This window comes from Schistocerca cancellata, chromosome 5 (assembly GCF_023864275.1).
Source record: "Schistocerca cancellata isolate TAMUIC-IGC-003103 chromosome 5, iqSchCanc2.1, whole genome shotgun sequence".
Taxonomy (NCBI): domain Eukaryota; kingdom Metazoa; phylum Arthropoda; class Insecta; order Orthoptera; family Acrididae; genus Schistocerca; species Schistocerca cancellata.
In genome coordinates this window covers 136,633,567-136,649,557 of record NC_064630.1, presented here as the reverse complement: position 1 = coordinate 136,649,557, position 15,991 = coordinate 136,633,567, and the positions used below count along the sequence as shown (strand labels likewise).

Sequence of the window (15,991 nt, the reverse complement as noted above, 5' to 3'; positions counted from 1 at the left end):
CTTTAATTTCTGGAAAGCCGCTTCACATGATGCGGACCAGTGAAAAGGCATGGTTTTATGCAACAGGCGATGCAACGGCTGAGCCACCGAAGCCGCAGACGATAAAAACTTGTGATAGTATGCTATTTTCCCCAAGAAGGCCTGCAGTTCCTTAACAGATGTAGGGCGAGGAAGGGCATCGATCGCCGCGACAGTTTGTTGAAGCGGACGAATACCATCCCGAGAGAGTTGAAACCCGAAGTATGTGATAGATGCCTGAAAAAATTGTGATTTCTGAAGATTACACTTAAGACCGGCAGTCTGTAAGACATGAAAAAGTGTGCGGAGATTTTGAAGATGTTCTTCAGTGGTGGAGCCAGTGACAACAATGTCGTCCATGTAATTGATACACCCAGGGACAGGGAGCAATAATTGTTCCAAGAATTGCTGAAAGAGAGCAGGGGCACTAGCAACCCCGAATGGCAAGCGTTGGTATTGATTGAGTCCAAAAGGCGTGTTAAGGACCAGAAACTGCCGGGAAGCAGCGTCGAGAGGAAGTTGATGATAAGCTTCTGACAGGTCAATTTTAGAAAAATACTGGCCTCCAGCAAGTTTAGTGAACAGTTCTTCAGGATGGGGTATAGGGTAAGTGTCGATGAGGCATTGAGCATTTACAGTGGCTTTGAAATCGCCACGGGGACGAATATCACCATTTGGCTTAGCAACGACAGGAGAGGACCACTCACTGAAAGTGACAGGAAGCAAGACCCCTGAAGTAGTGAGACGATCCAACTCCCGTTTTACCCGATCACGAAGGGCCACAGGAATGGGCTGAGCCCGAAAAAACTTAGGCCGAGCAGTGAGTTTGAGTGTGATATGAGCTTCAAAGTCGTTTGCACTGCCTAACCCAGGAGAAAAAAGGGACGAAAATGTCGTCGACAAGGAATCCAGTTGAGCATAAGGAATAGCATCAGAGACAATATTGACAGAGTCATCTATGGAGAACCCAAAAACGCGAAAGGCATCGAAACCAAAAAGATTTTCTGTGTTGCTCTGGTCGACCACAAATATGGGAACAGTGCAAACGACGGATTTGTAAGATATCTCAGCATTAAACTGTCCCAAGAGAGAAATATTTTGTTTATTGTACATCCGTAATTGCCGAGTGACAGGTGACAGGAGTGGAGAACCCAACTGAAGATACGTCTGAGAATTAATTATAGTGGCAGCAGAACCGGTAACCACTTGCATGCGAACATCTCGACCAAGTATTTGGACAGTGAGGAACAACTTCCCTGAAAGGGAAGAAGTGCAATTGACAGACAACACAGAATCAGAATCAGCGTCATGTTCACGAACATCATGTATGCGGTCGGATTTGCAAACGGAAGACACATGACCTTTCTTTTTGCAATTGCGACACAAAGCCCAATGTTGGGGACAATCCTTGCGTGAATGTTTCATAAAACACCGCGGACATGAAGGAAGTTGCCGGGGGTTTTGCTGCAGTTTCTTAGCGGGGTGTTGACGGCTAGGCCGAGGCTGCGTGTGGGAGCGCACTGCGGCCACGTCGGCCGGCGAAGACGCACTGCACGCGTCGTCAACAGCGCCCAGAGGTTGTATTTCCCCGACATCACCCCACGCCTCTATTTGCGCCCCAGTGGCGCAAGAAATTTCAAAAGACTGCACAATGGAGAGAACTTCATCTAGAGTCGGATTCGCCAACTGAAGGGCATGTTGCCGAACTTCTTTGTCGGGTGCCGACCGGATAATAGCATGCCGTACCATGGAATCGGCATAGGATTCTTTGTGAACGTCAGTAACAAATTGACACTTTCGACTGAGGCCGTGAAGTTCAGCAGCCCAAGCGCAATAGGATTGATGTGGCTGTTTTTGACAACGATAAAAGGCAACACGAGAGGCTACCACATGCGTTTGCTTTTGAAAATAGACAGACAGAAGTGAGCACATTTCAGCAAAGGACAAAGATGCAGGATCCTTCAAAGGAGCCAATTGCGACAACAACCGATACATTTGAGGTGAAATCCAGGAAAGGAACAGAGACTTACATGGTTGTTCGTCCGTGACATGAAATGCCAAGAAGTGCTGTCGAAGACGTTTTTCATAATCAGACCAGTCTTCCGCCGTCTCGTCGTAAGGAGGAAAAGGAGGTATACCCAACGAAGAGAAATGCCCCGCATTTGACGCTGCGACGAAATCGCAAATTGCCGCTGTTAGGAGCGTTTGCTGTTCAAGGAGATTTTGCAATAGTTGCTCGACAGTAGCCATGGAACCCTGTGAGTCAACGGTGAAAAGGAAAAATCCACTACCTCGTCGCCAATTGTTAGAACTTCAAGTTTAACACATATATTTCGGAATGATACAACACATATAAGTCACAGAGTAAGTTGACAATTAAGACATGTGTACACGTTAGCATTCGAATGAGCACTGAGTCCCAGTCTAGCGGCCGCTGCTCGGCTGGCCGCTTAGGTGGCGCAGCTGCTGCATGGCTGGCAGACAGCGCCGCACGTAGAGGACGCGCGTAATTGCGTGGCAGCACTTTGAATAATCGGCGAGTCACAACACTCTGCTAGCCAGTATAATCTACAGATGGAGAGAGTGCAACTGAGATTGGCTACCATTGGATGAATTGGCTTTCAAGAGTTTCACCATGTTTGTATAAGTGTGGATTCTAAGATATTAAGTGGAAACACTGCTGACATGCTGCCCTATGCCCAAAGAATCCAGAAGACTATGGTTGTTGACTGGGGTACTATGAGGGTTTCGAGTAGTAGAAACAGCCATCTACAGTTTGTTTTTATGTGTGCTAATAAATTAACATAAACAGAGTAGAATCTGTAATACCAACAATAGTGTTAGTAGTTGGGTAATTGGTTAAAGAGTTTGTAATAGATTTGTAGTGGTAGAAAGTAGTTGTACTATTGGAATTTGTATTTTTTAATGTTTATAAGCAGCAGGAATAAATAATTAACATATACAGTTTGTACCATCCACAAAAATTTGAGCTGTATGGCCTGTGTAGCTTCCCAGATAATAGACTTTAATTTGTGAGGAATAAATAAATAAAAATAATAATTAACAACAGTTAATGACATTGTTTTTGCTGGTTACACTGGATAGGATGAGTCGCTCAGTGAAACTGAAACCTAGTGTAATGGGTAAGAGGAGGTTGGCTAGAGGTTTGGTACCTCAGCCTTGAATGTGGTTGCTCATGACTGGTTTTCAAGACCTGTCATAATTGAAATCATCATATTTCATTGCCCCACATCAATTTGCTACATGTTGATTAATTTCTAAGATATTGAAATAATATAAGGAATAAAGGTAACAACTCACTGAATATTTGAGGTGCTGTGTCAGCGACAGACACATAAACAAGATTGAGAAAGTTGCTAGCCTAGACTAGGATTAGGATTTGTTTTGGGTGGAGTGGATGAGGGGAAAAAGGAGGTGCAAAGTGGGAGGGAAGGTTGGGGAAGCATTGTTGATGGCTTTGAGGGAGGGATGCTAGGTGAATGAGATAATGGCATAGCAATTGGAAATTAGGATAAGGTGGATTACGGGATTGAAGGATGTGTTGCAAGGACATCTCTTATCTATGTTAATTTAGAGAAACTGTGGTTAAGGTAAGGATCCAGGGGGCATGATTTTTGAAGCAGCTATTGAAATTAACCGTGTGTTCAACAATGTGTTCAGCCACTGAGTGGTCAACTCTGCTCTTGGATACAGTTTATTGATGGCCATTCATACAGAGGACATAAAATGTCACACAGAAATCGGCTATAATTCCTGTACAATAATTACTGTAGGTATTGGAATAACTTTGTTAGCTACGGGAAAGGATGTTATGGAAGGTAACCAATGTCCTATCTTTTAATGGCCTGTTCACTACCCCTTGCTTCCTATATTTGGTGAATAGCTATTTAGAAACATTTTATTCAGTTCTGGGTTGTCTGTCAGTGTTTGTCATATGTAAAGAAGTTTTAAAGCATAATGAGAGTTAATTTTGTGGTAGAAGTAAGATCTAAATCTGAGACAGAGTTTAATTATTAATCCCATTTTGCATTACAAGACAAAAATTATCAAATGTTTTTCCCAGGTTTTGATACTGCATTGTTCTCCTTGTGGAATAACTAGCTCTCAGCATTGACATAGAATTTCCCTATAAATGTGCCTAGTGGTATTTATATATAATGGGATGACATTCCATGTTACTGATATTGAAACAGCTGTGTGCAACAGCCGTTATGTTATTCTGAACTGAGGCTTTCACTTTCTATTTTTACAAAATACTTGATTTGATAGACTTTTTTCCTCTTGTGGTTTCAGATCAGGGACCAGCGATATGGAGAGGCTATTCAGGTGCTTAACAATGTTTTACGAACAAATTCCAATGTAAGTCCACTTTCGTTCACTTCATTCAAAACATAGAAAATACGAGTAGTGTAGTGCAATTTTCGTCTATGTGATGTTTTTAACTGAATAACAATCTTGAAAGAGTAACTGTTAGTATAGGTTTACTTTAACATTCCTCCAAAAATATACCATGTGAACCAATGAGATGTGTGATAGAAAAATACTGAATGTGGATGATTTGACAAATTACTTTTTTTTGATAAATTCTTCTGAATGTAGCATCAAATCTGAGTGTGATTTCAGTGCACTACTGCTGCATTCAGCTACAAGTTCTTCTGCCATTAATACAAGTTTAACATCTACATCTACACACAGTCTGCAGGCCACCGTATGGTGTATAGCAGATGATACCATGTACCACTACTGGTCTTTACTTTCCTGTTCCACTCGCAAATAGTGTGAGGGAAAATGGCTGCCTTTACACTGCTTATTTCTCTAATCTTATCTTCATGCTCCTAATGCAAAATGTATGTTGGCAGTAGTGTAGTTGTTCTGCACTCAACTTCAAATGCCTGTCCTGTAAACTTTCAACAGTGTCTCACTTAAAGAACATTGTCTTTCCTCCAAGGATTCCCATTTGACTTCATAAAGCATGTCAGTCCATCAAGCATCTCTGTAACACTCATGTGTTGATCAAATCTACCAGTTACAAATCTAGCAGTCCATCTTTGGGTTGTTTCAGTATGTTCCTTTAATCTTATATGGTGAGGATCCCAAACAGTATTCAAGAATGGGTTCCACTAGTATTCAATATGTGGTCTGCTTTACACATGAACTGTACGTTCCCAAAATTCTCCTAACAAACTGAAGTCAACCGTTCGCCTTCTCTACTACCATCATTACATGATCATTCCATTTCATATCGCTGTGCAATGTTATTCCTAGATATTTAATCAGCATAACTGTGTCAAGCTGCACACTACTGATGTTGTATTCAAACTTTACAGGATTGTTTTTCCTACTCATCTGTATTAACTTACATTTTTCTATAGTAAGCTGCCGTTCACCACACCAACTAGATATTTTGTCTAAGTTTCTTGCATCCTCCTCCAGTCATGCAATGATGGCAACATCTTGTACACCGCAGTGTCATCAGTAAATAGCCGCAGATTACTGCTCATCTGTGTGTCAGATCATTTATGTATATAGAGAATAAGAGCAGTCCTGTCACCTTTCCCTGGGGCCCTCCTGATGATACCCTGATCTCTGGTGAACACTTGCTGTTGTGGACAACATAGTAGGTTCTATTACTGACGAAGTCTTCAAGCCACTCCCATATCTGTGAACTTATCCCTAATGCTCATACCGTCATTAACAGTCTGCAGTGGGGCATTGTGTCAAATACTGTCAGGAAATTTAGGCAAATGGAATCCACCCGTTGCCCTTCATCTGTGGTTTACAGTGTGTTGTGAGGAAAGGGCGAACTGAGTTTTGCAAAAGCGATACTTTTTAAATCATAGCTGATTTGTGGACAGAAGCTTTTCCATCTTGAGGGAATTTATTGTATTCAATCTGAGAAGAGGTTCAAGAATTATGCAGCAAGGCGATGTTAAGGTTATTGGTCTATAGCTATGTAGGTCCATTCTTTTACACTTATTGTATAAAGGAGTTACTTGCACTTTTTTCCAGTCACTTGCGACTTTGTGCTGGGCAAGGGATTCACAATAAATGCAAACTAAGTAAGGGACCAATGACATAGAGTACTCTCCATAAAACTGAATTGGGATTCCATCCAGACTGGCAACGTATTTATTTTTAACTTTTTCTGTTGCCTCTGTACACCAGAGATGCCTATTACCACATTCTTCATACAGGACTATTTGCAGCAGTTAAATGACAGTATGTTTGTACTGTCTTGCTGCATGAATGATTTCTAAAATGCAAAATTTAAAACTTCAGTTTTCTTTTGCTGTCTTCTGTTGCCAAACCAGAATGGTCAACAAGTGACTGGACAGAACCTTCAACCCACTTAGCGGTTTTATATAGGACCACAATTTTCTCAGGTTCTCAGAAAGGTCTTTTGCTAAGGTATGTTGGAGGAAGTTGTTGTACGCTTTGCACATCGATCTTTTTACAGACACACAAATTTCTTGTAATTTGGCTTGTCATCATTGGCTCATTCTCGTTTTAGTGAAGGATGCAACAGTCTCTGCTTCCTAAACATTTTCCAAATTTTGTCATTAGACCACAGTGGATCTTTTCCATCCTTAATCCTCTTACTCTACACTTCTCCAGAACCTAATTTACAATCTGTTTAAACTTTGCCTGTAATTCCCCTACGTCTGTCAGCCATTTACATGTGTGGTTGTTATCAGTTTTAAAGTTATGTAACTCCATCTTCAGACATCCATATGACTGTATAGATAACTAACTGTGCAATACAGTGAGCAAATCAAGTAGCTTACAAATAGAACCTATAGTGTGCAAACTCATTTGATGTGCATGTAAGTGTTGTGATGCAGATGGAATACTGTGATGCCAAAGAATTTTGTGACACAGTGACCCACTTACAGTCCCAAAGGCATGCAAGTGATGACACAATTGACCTGCATACTATCTCACACATTACATCAATGTATGGTAAGACTCAAATAATGACCTGTCAGTGCAGCATTGCATCAATCACCCGTGTGTGTCACTGCTGCCAGACAGCAAAACATCTTGATGCAAGGGTGCTACAAATAGCTGCCTACCAGCAGTGAAGGGATAGCAAAGAGTTCAGCAATGGAGCTCAGTGGACCTGTGTGTCAGCACAGGAGGCTACTAGCCACGCTCTATGGGGTCCAAGGTTTGACTCTGTCTGGCCCCAATGGAATCCAATGAAGCCTCTGCCTACAATGTGCTGGCTGTGCTAAGACAGTCACTCCAGCCTGCAGGAATGCTACACTAGCAACAGCTGCCAGCTGCCATCAAGCTAGAATTATCAATGCCTTGTCAGCTGACTGCCTCCCGGCAGCATGTATGACCTTCAGGGAAGACTGCCACTGGTACAAAGACATTGTGGATCAAGGGCATGTTGCACCCACCAGATGGTAATGTGGCCTTGTATCTGCTCTAACTTGATGAATAATAATGAGTTTTCCTGAAATTTGTCATTCTCAGAAGACGACGCAAAATACGGGAAATAATCCTATGAATGCTGAAATGAAGAAAAAAAGGACTCGAATCGTGTGAAACCAACAAACATATACAAATGGACAAACAAAAGAAACATAAAGAGATCCACTAATTATGAAGAGAAGCAGTGCGTCGAAAACAAATTTCTTTTACTTGGCAATTCTCTTATGAAAATCATCAAAGTCCCGAACTGTGAAATTGATGCTCCACCTGGGATTAGGCTACATCAGGTGACTAAACACCTGAAAAACATTTTGGGTACCAAATGGAATGCAAAGGAAGGTGAAACCATGGCTGGCAATGAAACATATAAAGGTGTTTTTGTGCATGTGGGGACGAATTCTCTTCGCAGCTGCAGTGAAAGTGAGCTGATCAGCGAAACAAGAAACACAATCAGAACAGCCAAAGATACCTATCCTGGATCCAAGATAGTGATAAGTGGAATTTTACACCGAAGATCCGTGAGTGATAGCTACATTGACAGGATAAATGACTGGGTGTGAAATCAGTGTGGTACTTTAGGGGCAGTATTTTTAGATCTTAATAAGTTTGTCATCAGTAAGTGTCTAGGACAAGGGACTTCATCTGAATAGGTTAGGATCAAAACCTTGCAGTAAAGTGTTGGCAGATGTGAGTGTTTTTATAAAAAACAAGGGAAACTGACTTTTAGTAAAGGGAGTGATAATTTAAATAAGACTACAAAAAATATTAGATATATTTCTGCCAGTAAAACATCATCTACTGGTACTAGAAAAAAATGAAAACAGAAGTCAGAAAGCAAAGCAAAGGTAAGTGCTCAACCAAGTAATCCAGAAAAAATTGTTCATAATTTGATGCTGTTTCATCAGAATGTTCAGTCTCTGTGCAAAAAATTAATAGAATTGGAACTAATGCTTTCAAATTAATTAAATGGTGCTTCTATGCTATATCTTAATGAGCACTGGTTAAGAGAGGATATATTACAAACAGGGAACATAACAAACTGTGAATTGGCAGCCTACACTTGTAGAAAGCATCTTCAATGTGGTGGAAACTGCATCTTCGCCAGAAAAAGCTTACAAAAATACGGAACAGCTAAAGACACTAAATAGGGAAAAGGATTTTGAAATATCATCCATAGAATTACCTTTACACAGAACACCTGTAGTATGCCTTTACAGATATCCTAATGGAGACATAAAAAACTTTCTTCAATCCATGGAAGAAACATTAATTGTAACTGTAAAAAATAAACAAAAACTATTCATATGCGGTGATTTCACTATAGACTTTAGCAAAAGCCATGAAAGAAGAACAGAACTATTGAATCTCTTATTACTTTCTTATAATTGAAAATCACAATACGTTCCCCAACACAAGAAACTTGCTCTACAAAATCCACAATAGACCAAATAATAATTAACTCTTATCAACAACATTACAAAGCAGAAATAATAAAGACTGGACTTGGAGACCACTATGGACAAACCATAAGCTTCAATATTGAATGTGATAAGGCCAACAAACTGACAAGTACATATGAGACCAGATCTTACAATGATCAGAATATTGAAATATTTAGAAATCTTTTAAAAAAAGAATCGTGGGAGCAAATTTATGGTGCTGGAAATATATCTGACAAACTTAATATCTTATATATATATAAACAAAGATGCTATAACTTACCAGAAAGTGTTGGTATGTTGACAGAGACAATAAAAAACACACAAACACACACACAAATTTCAAGTTTTCGCAACCCAAGGTTGTTTCATCAGGAAAGAGGGAAGGAGAGGGAAAGACAAAAGGATGTGGGTTTTAAGGGAGAGGGTAAGGAGTCATTCCAATCCTGGGAGCGGAAAGACTTACCTTGGGGGGAAAAAGGACAGGTATACACTCGCACACACACACATATCCATCCGCACATATACAGACACTGGCAGACATATGTAAATGCATTTACATATGGGATTTACATATGGGATGGGTTCGATTCCTGGCCAGGTTGGGGATTTTCTCTGCTTGGGGACTGGTTTTTGTATTGTCCTCCTCATTTCATTCTCATCATCACTCATCACAGTGGCTAGATTGGATTGTGTAAAAAAACTTTGGACTGTGTAAGAATTGGGTCTTTGTTAGGGTGCTGATGACCACACTATTGAATGATCCACAAACCAAACATCATCATCAGTTTTCACTTGAGTAAGCACCAGCCACGAGAGCCTACATACAATTAATGCAGGGGTGGTTTGATAAAATATCAGGACAAGTAGGTAAATTGATTTTCAGAAGATTTATGCACAGTTATAATTGTTTCATTGCCAGGGGAATAGTCCATAGTGTAAACACTGTACATGGTGGTGCTTGGTTTTCTGCACACGCTTGACAAATGCGTAGCATTAAGTAAGTGTGGCTTGTGTATTTGCTATCTCCCAGTGCCCCTTATGCAACAGTGACAAAACCTGCCATTGGAGGACCAGAGAATGATCATTTGGTGTTGGTCTGGTTCTGCAGTTATGATTTTATTATTGACATCAAATGCATTTGTACAAGGCAAGCCTGCAATGCTGAGTCATTGGGAATTTTTCTCATCAGTCTTTTTTGTACATTTTATGTTACATGAGGACAGCATCATGCTCCATGAATATTACTATGGTTTGTGCTTTACTGGGAAATCATCTTTTACTGAGATAAGATCCATGTCTAGATGTGAGCAGACTGTATACTTTAGAATTAATCTTTCATTCTGTAGTGGAATGCACACTGTGCTGATACATCATGGCACACTAAAACTATGTACCAGATTGGGATTCAAACATCGAACCTTGCCTGTGCAGGCAATGCTCTTAAGGACAGGACTATCCAGGCACAACTCAAGACCTGCCCTTCCAGCTTCAATACTGCCTGTATCTCTTTCCTATTTTCCAAACTTCACAGAAGCCCTCCTGATACTTGCCAGACTATCACTCCAGAAAATATTTTCTATTCCCAAGAAAGTTATCATATGGAATCATAATGTGTGTTCCTTAGCTCTACAGCAGACTGATGTCAGCAGTAAAGATATATAGTTATGTGCATTTCCATGATGGCTTGCCTTGAAAATGAAAATGACTTGCATCTTTAACCAACTTCTTGGCAAACTTATTGGTCCATTCACCTAAATGATCTCCTCTGCATCTTCAAATGGTGATATTGACTGTTTATGGAGGACCCCAGGAATACCTCATCATTATTGTGGGGAAGATGAAACGTACAGGTACCAACAGTCTTTAGCATGCTCTGCTGAAAAGCTACCTTCAAGAACCTTAGCAATATTTACTACATCAAGCAACAGAGATTGTTATATCAGTCAAATAGGCTGTATTAGAAATATCTTTGCTTGATTTTATTGGGTTATAGCTGCAAGTGAAATGATGGTAAGTAAGTGGGGAGTTGCCAACAAACAAATGTGTTAATGTCACTTTTGGTTTTTACCTTGGCCTCTGTAACTTTACCTATAAATAAGTCAATTCATTGTCATCAGCATACTTTTCCCATTTGCTTCAACCTTGCTTAACATGATTCCATTCTCTGTATTGTTCCATTTTCAGTTAAACATTTCAGCAGCCCACACATCTCTCTTAAAGACTTAATAACCCAGAAAAAGGCTCTAATAGTGTATTGACACTGAAGGATGTCAGTTGAATGATGTTGTTTGTTCAAAAATGTTTGCATTTTTGATTATGTAATTTATATTTTGCAAGTCATTTGAACTAATAGTTACCTTTACAGATTGGAAAGTTGTTCTTGTCAGATGTGTGTAATTATGTGCAGACATATCCTCTGTAAGTACTGTATTTTTGTGCTATCACGACTTTCCTTTTTGTTTTCTTTCAGTCAAGAGCTGGACTTTCATTGCTTGCATACTGTTACTTCTATACTCAAGATTTTGTAAATGCTGCAGATTGCTATGAGCAGCTGACAGCTCTTGTCCCTGAAGAAACAGAGTACAAATTGTACTATGCTCAGTCTCTGTATCAGGCCTGTCTGTATGAGGAGGCTATGAAAGTTACATCTCAGATAGATGATCCAGCATATACCACCAAGGTAGATACATGTGCTTCAATTAATCTACAATGTGGTTTAAAATTGTGTTCAGTGTAGGATTTAGACACATTTGTAAGTGTTGTAGGGCTGATGTAAAAATTGCAATAGTTTTAAATTTGATCAGTTTTTACATATTTTTATTCTTTGCACAGTAAACAATCTTAAATGAACCACTCATAGTTAAATTTCCACAATAAATATTTCTTGTTCTGACTTCTGAGTACTCAACAATTATGGTACTTTAAGACAATGGACTTCGTGAAGTGCCTTAGCCACAGATAATTGTGACCAGACATGGTTTATTTTGTCCAGTCTTATGAATCCTTCTTGTGGTCATGGTTGGATTATGACTGCAGGCACATAAATCAGCAAGACTTACACAACAAAACATCAAGTATAATGTCTACGTTAAGGGAATTGAGCTGACAACAGGTCCCTATAAAAATGGTTCTGTGACCAATCTCTGTGCCAAGGCTGATAAGCCACAATTATTTACATGACAGCAGACATGCAATGTCTTCTTTGATCCACAGTCATGAACATTCTGTCTGGTTGATTACCTCCCCATGCAAATTGCTTTCATAAATCACTTGAAATGCATAAGGCTATCAGGATCTGTAGGAAGCAAGACACAGTACTGTGTATCAAATCTTGGTGGAAATCCCAGATACTCATGAGACTCAGTTATTTAGATGTACTTCAATATAAGACCAGAAATATTCTCAACTGAATTTCCAAATTAAATGTGTACAGCACTTTAAATGAGTACAAAAATTGTATGCGGGGTGTTGCAAAAGAAAATGTATGAAACAACACTGTGGGTATAATTTAAGTCCCTTTTTTTTTTAAAAAAAATTTGATCACCAAAGGGCTGAGCACAATTATCCCAACGTTTTACGTGCTAAAGGATTCCCAGTTCCCAGAATTCCTGTGGCTGTCACAGGAGTGGGTTTTGCACTGTACCTTCAGTTTGTCACTCAAGTTTAAGCACTTCCCTTTGAGATTTTTTTTTTTTAATGAACCAAACATGTGGAAGTCAGAGGGTGACATGTCCAGGTTGTAGGGTGGTTGCTCAAGCTTCTCCCGCGTGAACTTGACCATTACTCTTCATGTCCTTGGAGATATGGGGGCACACGTTATCGTGGAGTAAAATCACTCCCTTTGTGAGCTGGCCAGACTGTTTGCTCTTGATGGACTTGCATAGGCTACGGAGTGTCTCACAGTACATGTCACTATTAACGGCCTATACTTTGAAGAGTATCAGACATCGAAAAACATGATGAGCAGCACCTTACCTGCTGAGGTCACAGCTTTGATTTTTTAAAGGAACGTGGCACATGCATCCAACCATACTGGACACCACATTCACATTCCTAGATGTCTTACTACATTATCCCAAACTAACTAAAGCAGATTTCAACTGGTTTGGTTGTTACAATGTTTTGTGCCTTTTCATTTGAACACTCCTTATATGTCAATATAAACTGATGGGTATAAACAAGGGGACAAACATTTCTGCTGTATATATTGCTCCAACCACGCCCTCAAGACTTACTTACCAAATGAATTCACCATCCATTATGCATGCAGTCCTGAAGAAATTATACTGGGTACTAGGGCACACAGAATTCAGAACCGTGAACTGACTAGTGCAACAGCGAAGAAGATCTTCACAACACCTACAGCAAAACAATGTGTCATTCCTATAGTGCCTCACTGCTGAGACAAGAGGCCAGGGGTCTGTGAGAGAATGAGTGAGTGTAAATGAAGGAAACAGTTTACAATTGGCAATGTCTGCTAACTGGCTGTGGCATAGTTCCTCACAGAAGTGACCTGGAAGTGCTGCTAAAGTACCTCTAGGTTAAGCACATCTCTTTGACACTTGGATTTCTTCCTCAATAAACAACTTACCATTGTGCAGTTGTGGAATATGACCATCACACGCATCGCATGTGCATGCGTGTCCCCCCCCCCCCCCCCCCCCCACACACACACAGAGAGAGAGAGAGAGAGAGAGAGAGAGAGAGAGAGAGAGAGAGTGTGAGTGAGTGAGTGAGTGAGCGAGCGAGCGAGCGTGAGCTACATTGTTGTGACACTGTGATTCAGTCAGGTTGCAATACAGTAGTGCACAAGCTTTTGTGCACTGAAGAACAAAAACTTGAAAACTGCACTACCTTATCTGGCCTGCTTGACAGAACTTCATTAGTACACCAATCCACTACATAATAAGACTGGTGCAAAATTAGCATGACCAGGATCATGCAGATTGTGATGAGCAGTACTAAGGTCTATCCAAAATATCCAACAGCAGTCCATTGGAAAGTGCAGAGATTGTCACCAGCAATATAAACAAGTGTAATTGAGGCTCTGCAAATATGGGAGTATCTGACACATGGAGAAGAGAGGGCAGTCCCAAAGTCAACAGTGAAGTGCCTGCCCATCACCTCTAGGAGCTTCCAATTTTATGCTACATGTGGACGGATGTGTGTGTGTGTGTGTGTGTGGGGGGGGGGGGGATAGTGGCCAAAGGTGTGCCACATAGTATGTGATAGTCTACAGTTTACTGTCTCAGAGGAGGGACAATGGATCATCTGATACCAGCAGGAGGCAGTGATAACAGTGTCAGAAATCTCAGGCTGCAATAGTGACAGCTTTGGCAACAAGAGTAGTCATATTGGTGGGAGCAGTCAGGTCTGGGGTGTTGGAGGCAGCCGGAGCTGCCAAGGCAGTTGAAGATGCAGCATCAAATAGGGGCATTGAACATAATAGCAGCACTGGTGCTCTGGCATCTTTGTTGGATGGTGCCTCAAATGTGAATATCCAGGTAGTATAGGCCATCTGCAAGCCAGTGGGAGTAGTTGGCAGTTGGACTGGAGTTGCATGGATTGGCCCATGGGTCACAGCTTAATGTGGAGCTGCACCAACTCATCTGCCTCAAAAGAAACAATTTCTGCCTTTCTACAAATAAACCAAATCACAAATCACTGTTATCCTTTTATCCAACATAATCCTTTCAACTTGTAATCATACTTTCTAACAAATTCTTCAAACAATTTTTCTGTGACATGGATTTGTGCAACTGCTCTGTACATAACTGCAATAGCAACTCTCCGCATACTAACTGTGAACTTGACCAATAGCACTTGGGCATTGTTAATGGTATATAGCAAGACAGTGCCTCCACCAGAGAAAAGGCACATTCAGTTAAGAAAATTCCTGAAGCTAGTAATGAGTAAGGAGTATAGTATCAGTACATTGTAACATCAAACAGCAGTACTCCTTGCAAATGGTTCAAGCATTGCTAGGGTGTGAAGTCCTGGTTGTACTAACTTCACTGTAGTGATGGAAAAACTATCCAGGGTATTCTGTAGAATCAATGTGAGTACACACCTCCTCACACACTAGGCTTCATTAACAAAAGAATGTCCTTGAAGTATTCAAGCAACATTTTGTGAAAGAACTGCAGATGCTGTGATTCATTAAGATTCAATTCAGGGTATGGGCCAATGAGTAGATTATCAGTGATGCAACACCTTACGTAAACTGAAAAACCAGGTTGAAATGTATCATCCACAGTAGTTTCTGAATTTCTACTGAGATATGTATGATAGTTATAACATTTGTTGATTCCATCAGTGGTAAACTGATCATTAGGAAATGAAATATCTAAAATCAGTACATCCTTGGCACTTATAAATTCACAAAATTCCTTATAGCTGATATGATCTTCTGTACTGAGTGCCACATTTAATTTTCTGGATTCTTCAGTTGTGTAGAAACCAAGGAAGATGCTTATGATTACTGGACTTGCATTTGGGAGGAATAGGATTGAAACCCTCATTTGCTCATGCAGATTTATGTTTTTCATGGCTTCCATAAATCAGTTAAAGTTAATTTCAGAATACTTCCTTTCAAAAGGATACAGCTAACTTCCTTTCCTATCCGTGTCTTGTTTAAGCTTGTGTTCTTTTTCTAATTATCTCCTAATTGTGTTGTGCTACAATTTCTGTGTCTTACAGGACGTTGTCCAGTCTTATCCCCCTTTTTCTTCTTATATAACATGGAAAATGGGAGGAAAACCACATTCGCAAAGTGTGTTGAGGCCCTTCAAAAACATTGTTCCCTGAGAAATTTTTCATTCAGGAATCTGGCATAGGTATTCTCAAATAAAATCCCTCCCATTTAAACTGCAGTGACTGTCAACAGACACTGTGTAAGCAAACACTCCATGTTTAAATACTCATGGCATGACAGCATAGAATATGAAATACATTAGTAAATTTTTCCAACCCACGTATAAATCAAACAATCTGAAATGGCAAGGCCCATCACTCCATCCATTTAGTGATGTGCATATCTCTCCATGAGTGATCTATGAATTCATTTGGCC

General features: G+C 40.2%; 1 protein-coding gene across 3 annotated transcripts in view; it reads left to right on the top strand.

The window, feature by feature from the left end:
- LOC126188158 (tetratricopeptide repeat protein 30A) overlaps positions 1–15,991 on the top strand; it is a 149,082-nt gene that overhangs the window by 15,227 nt on the left and 117,864 nt on the right. For 2 of the 3 annotated variants that reach the window (XM_049929668.1, XM_049929670.1), the window contains exons 2-3: positions 4,333–4,398; positions 11,392–11,601. In XM_049929668.1, the coding sequence (XP_049785625.1) occupies positions 4,333–4,398; positions 11,392–11,601 (276 nt within the window). The remainder of the gene's footprint in view (positions 1–4,332; positions 4,399–11,391; positions 11,602–15,991) is intronic. The other variant, XM_049929669.1, reaches the window with a different exon arrangement.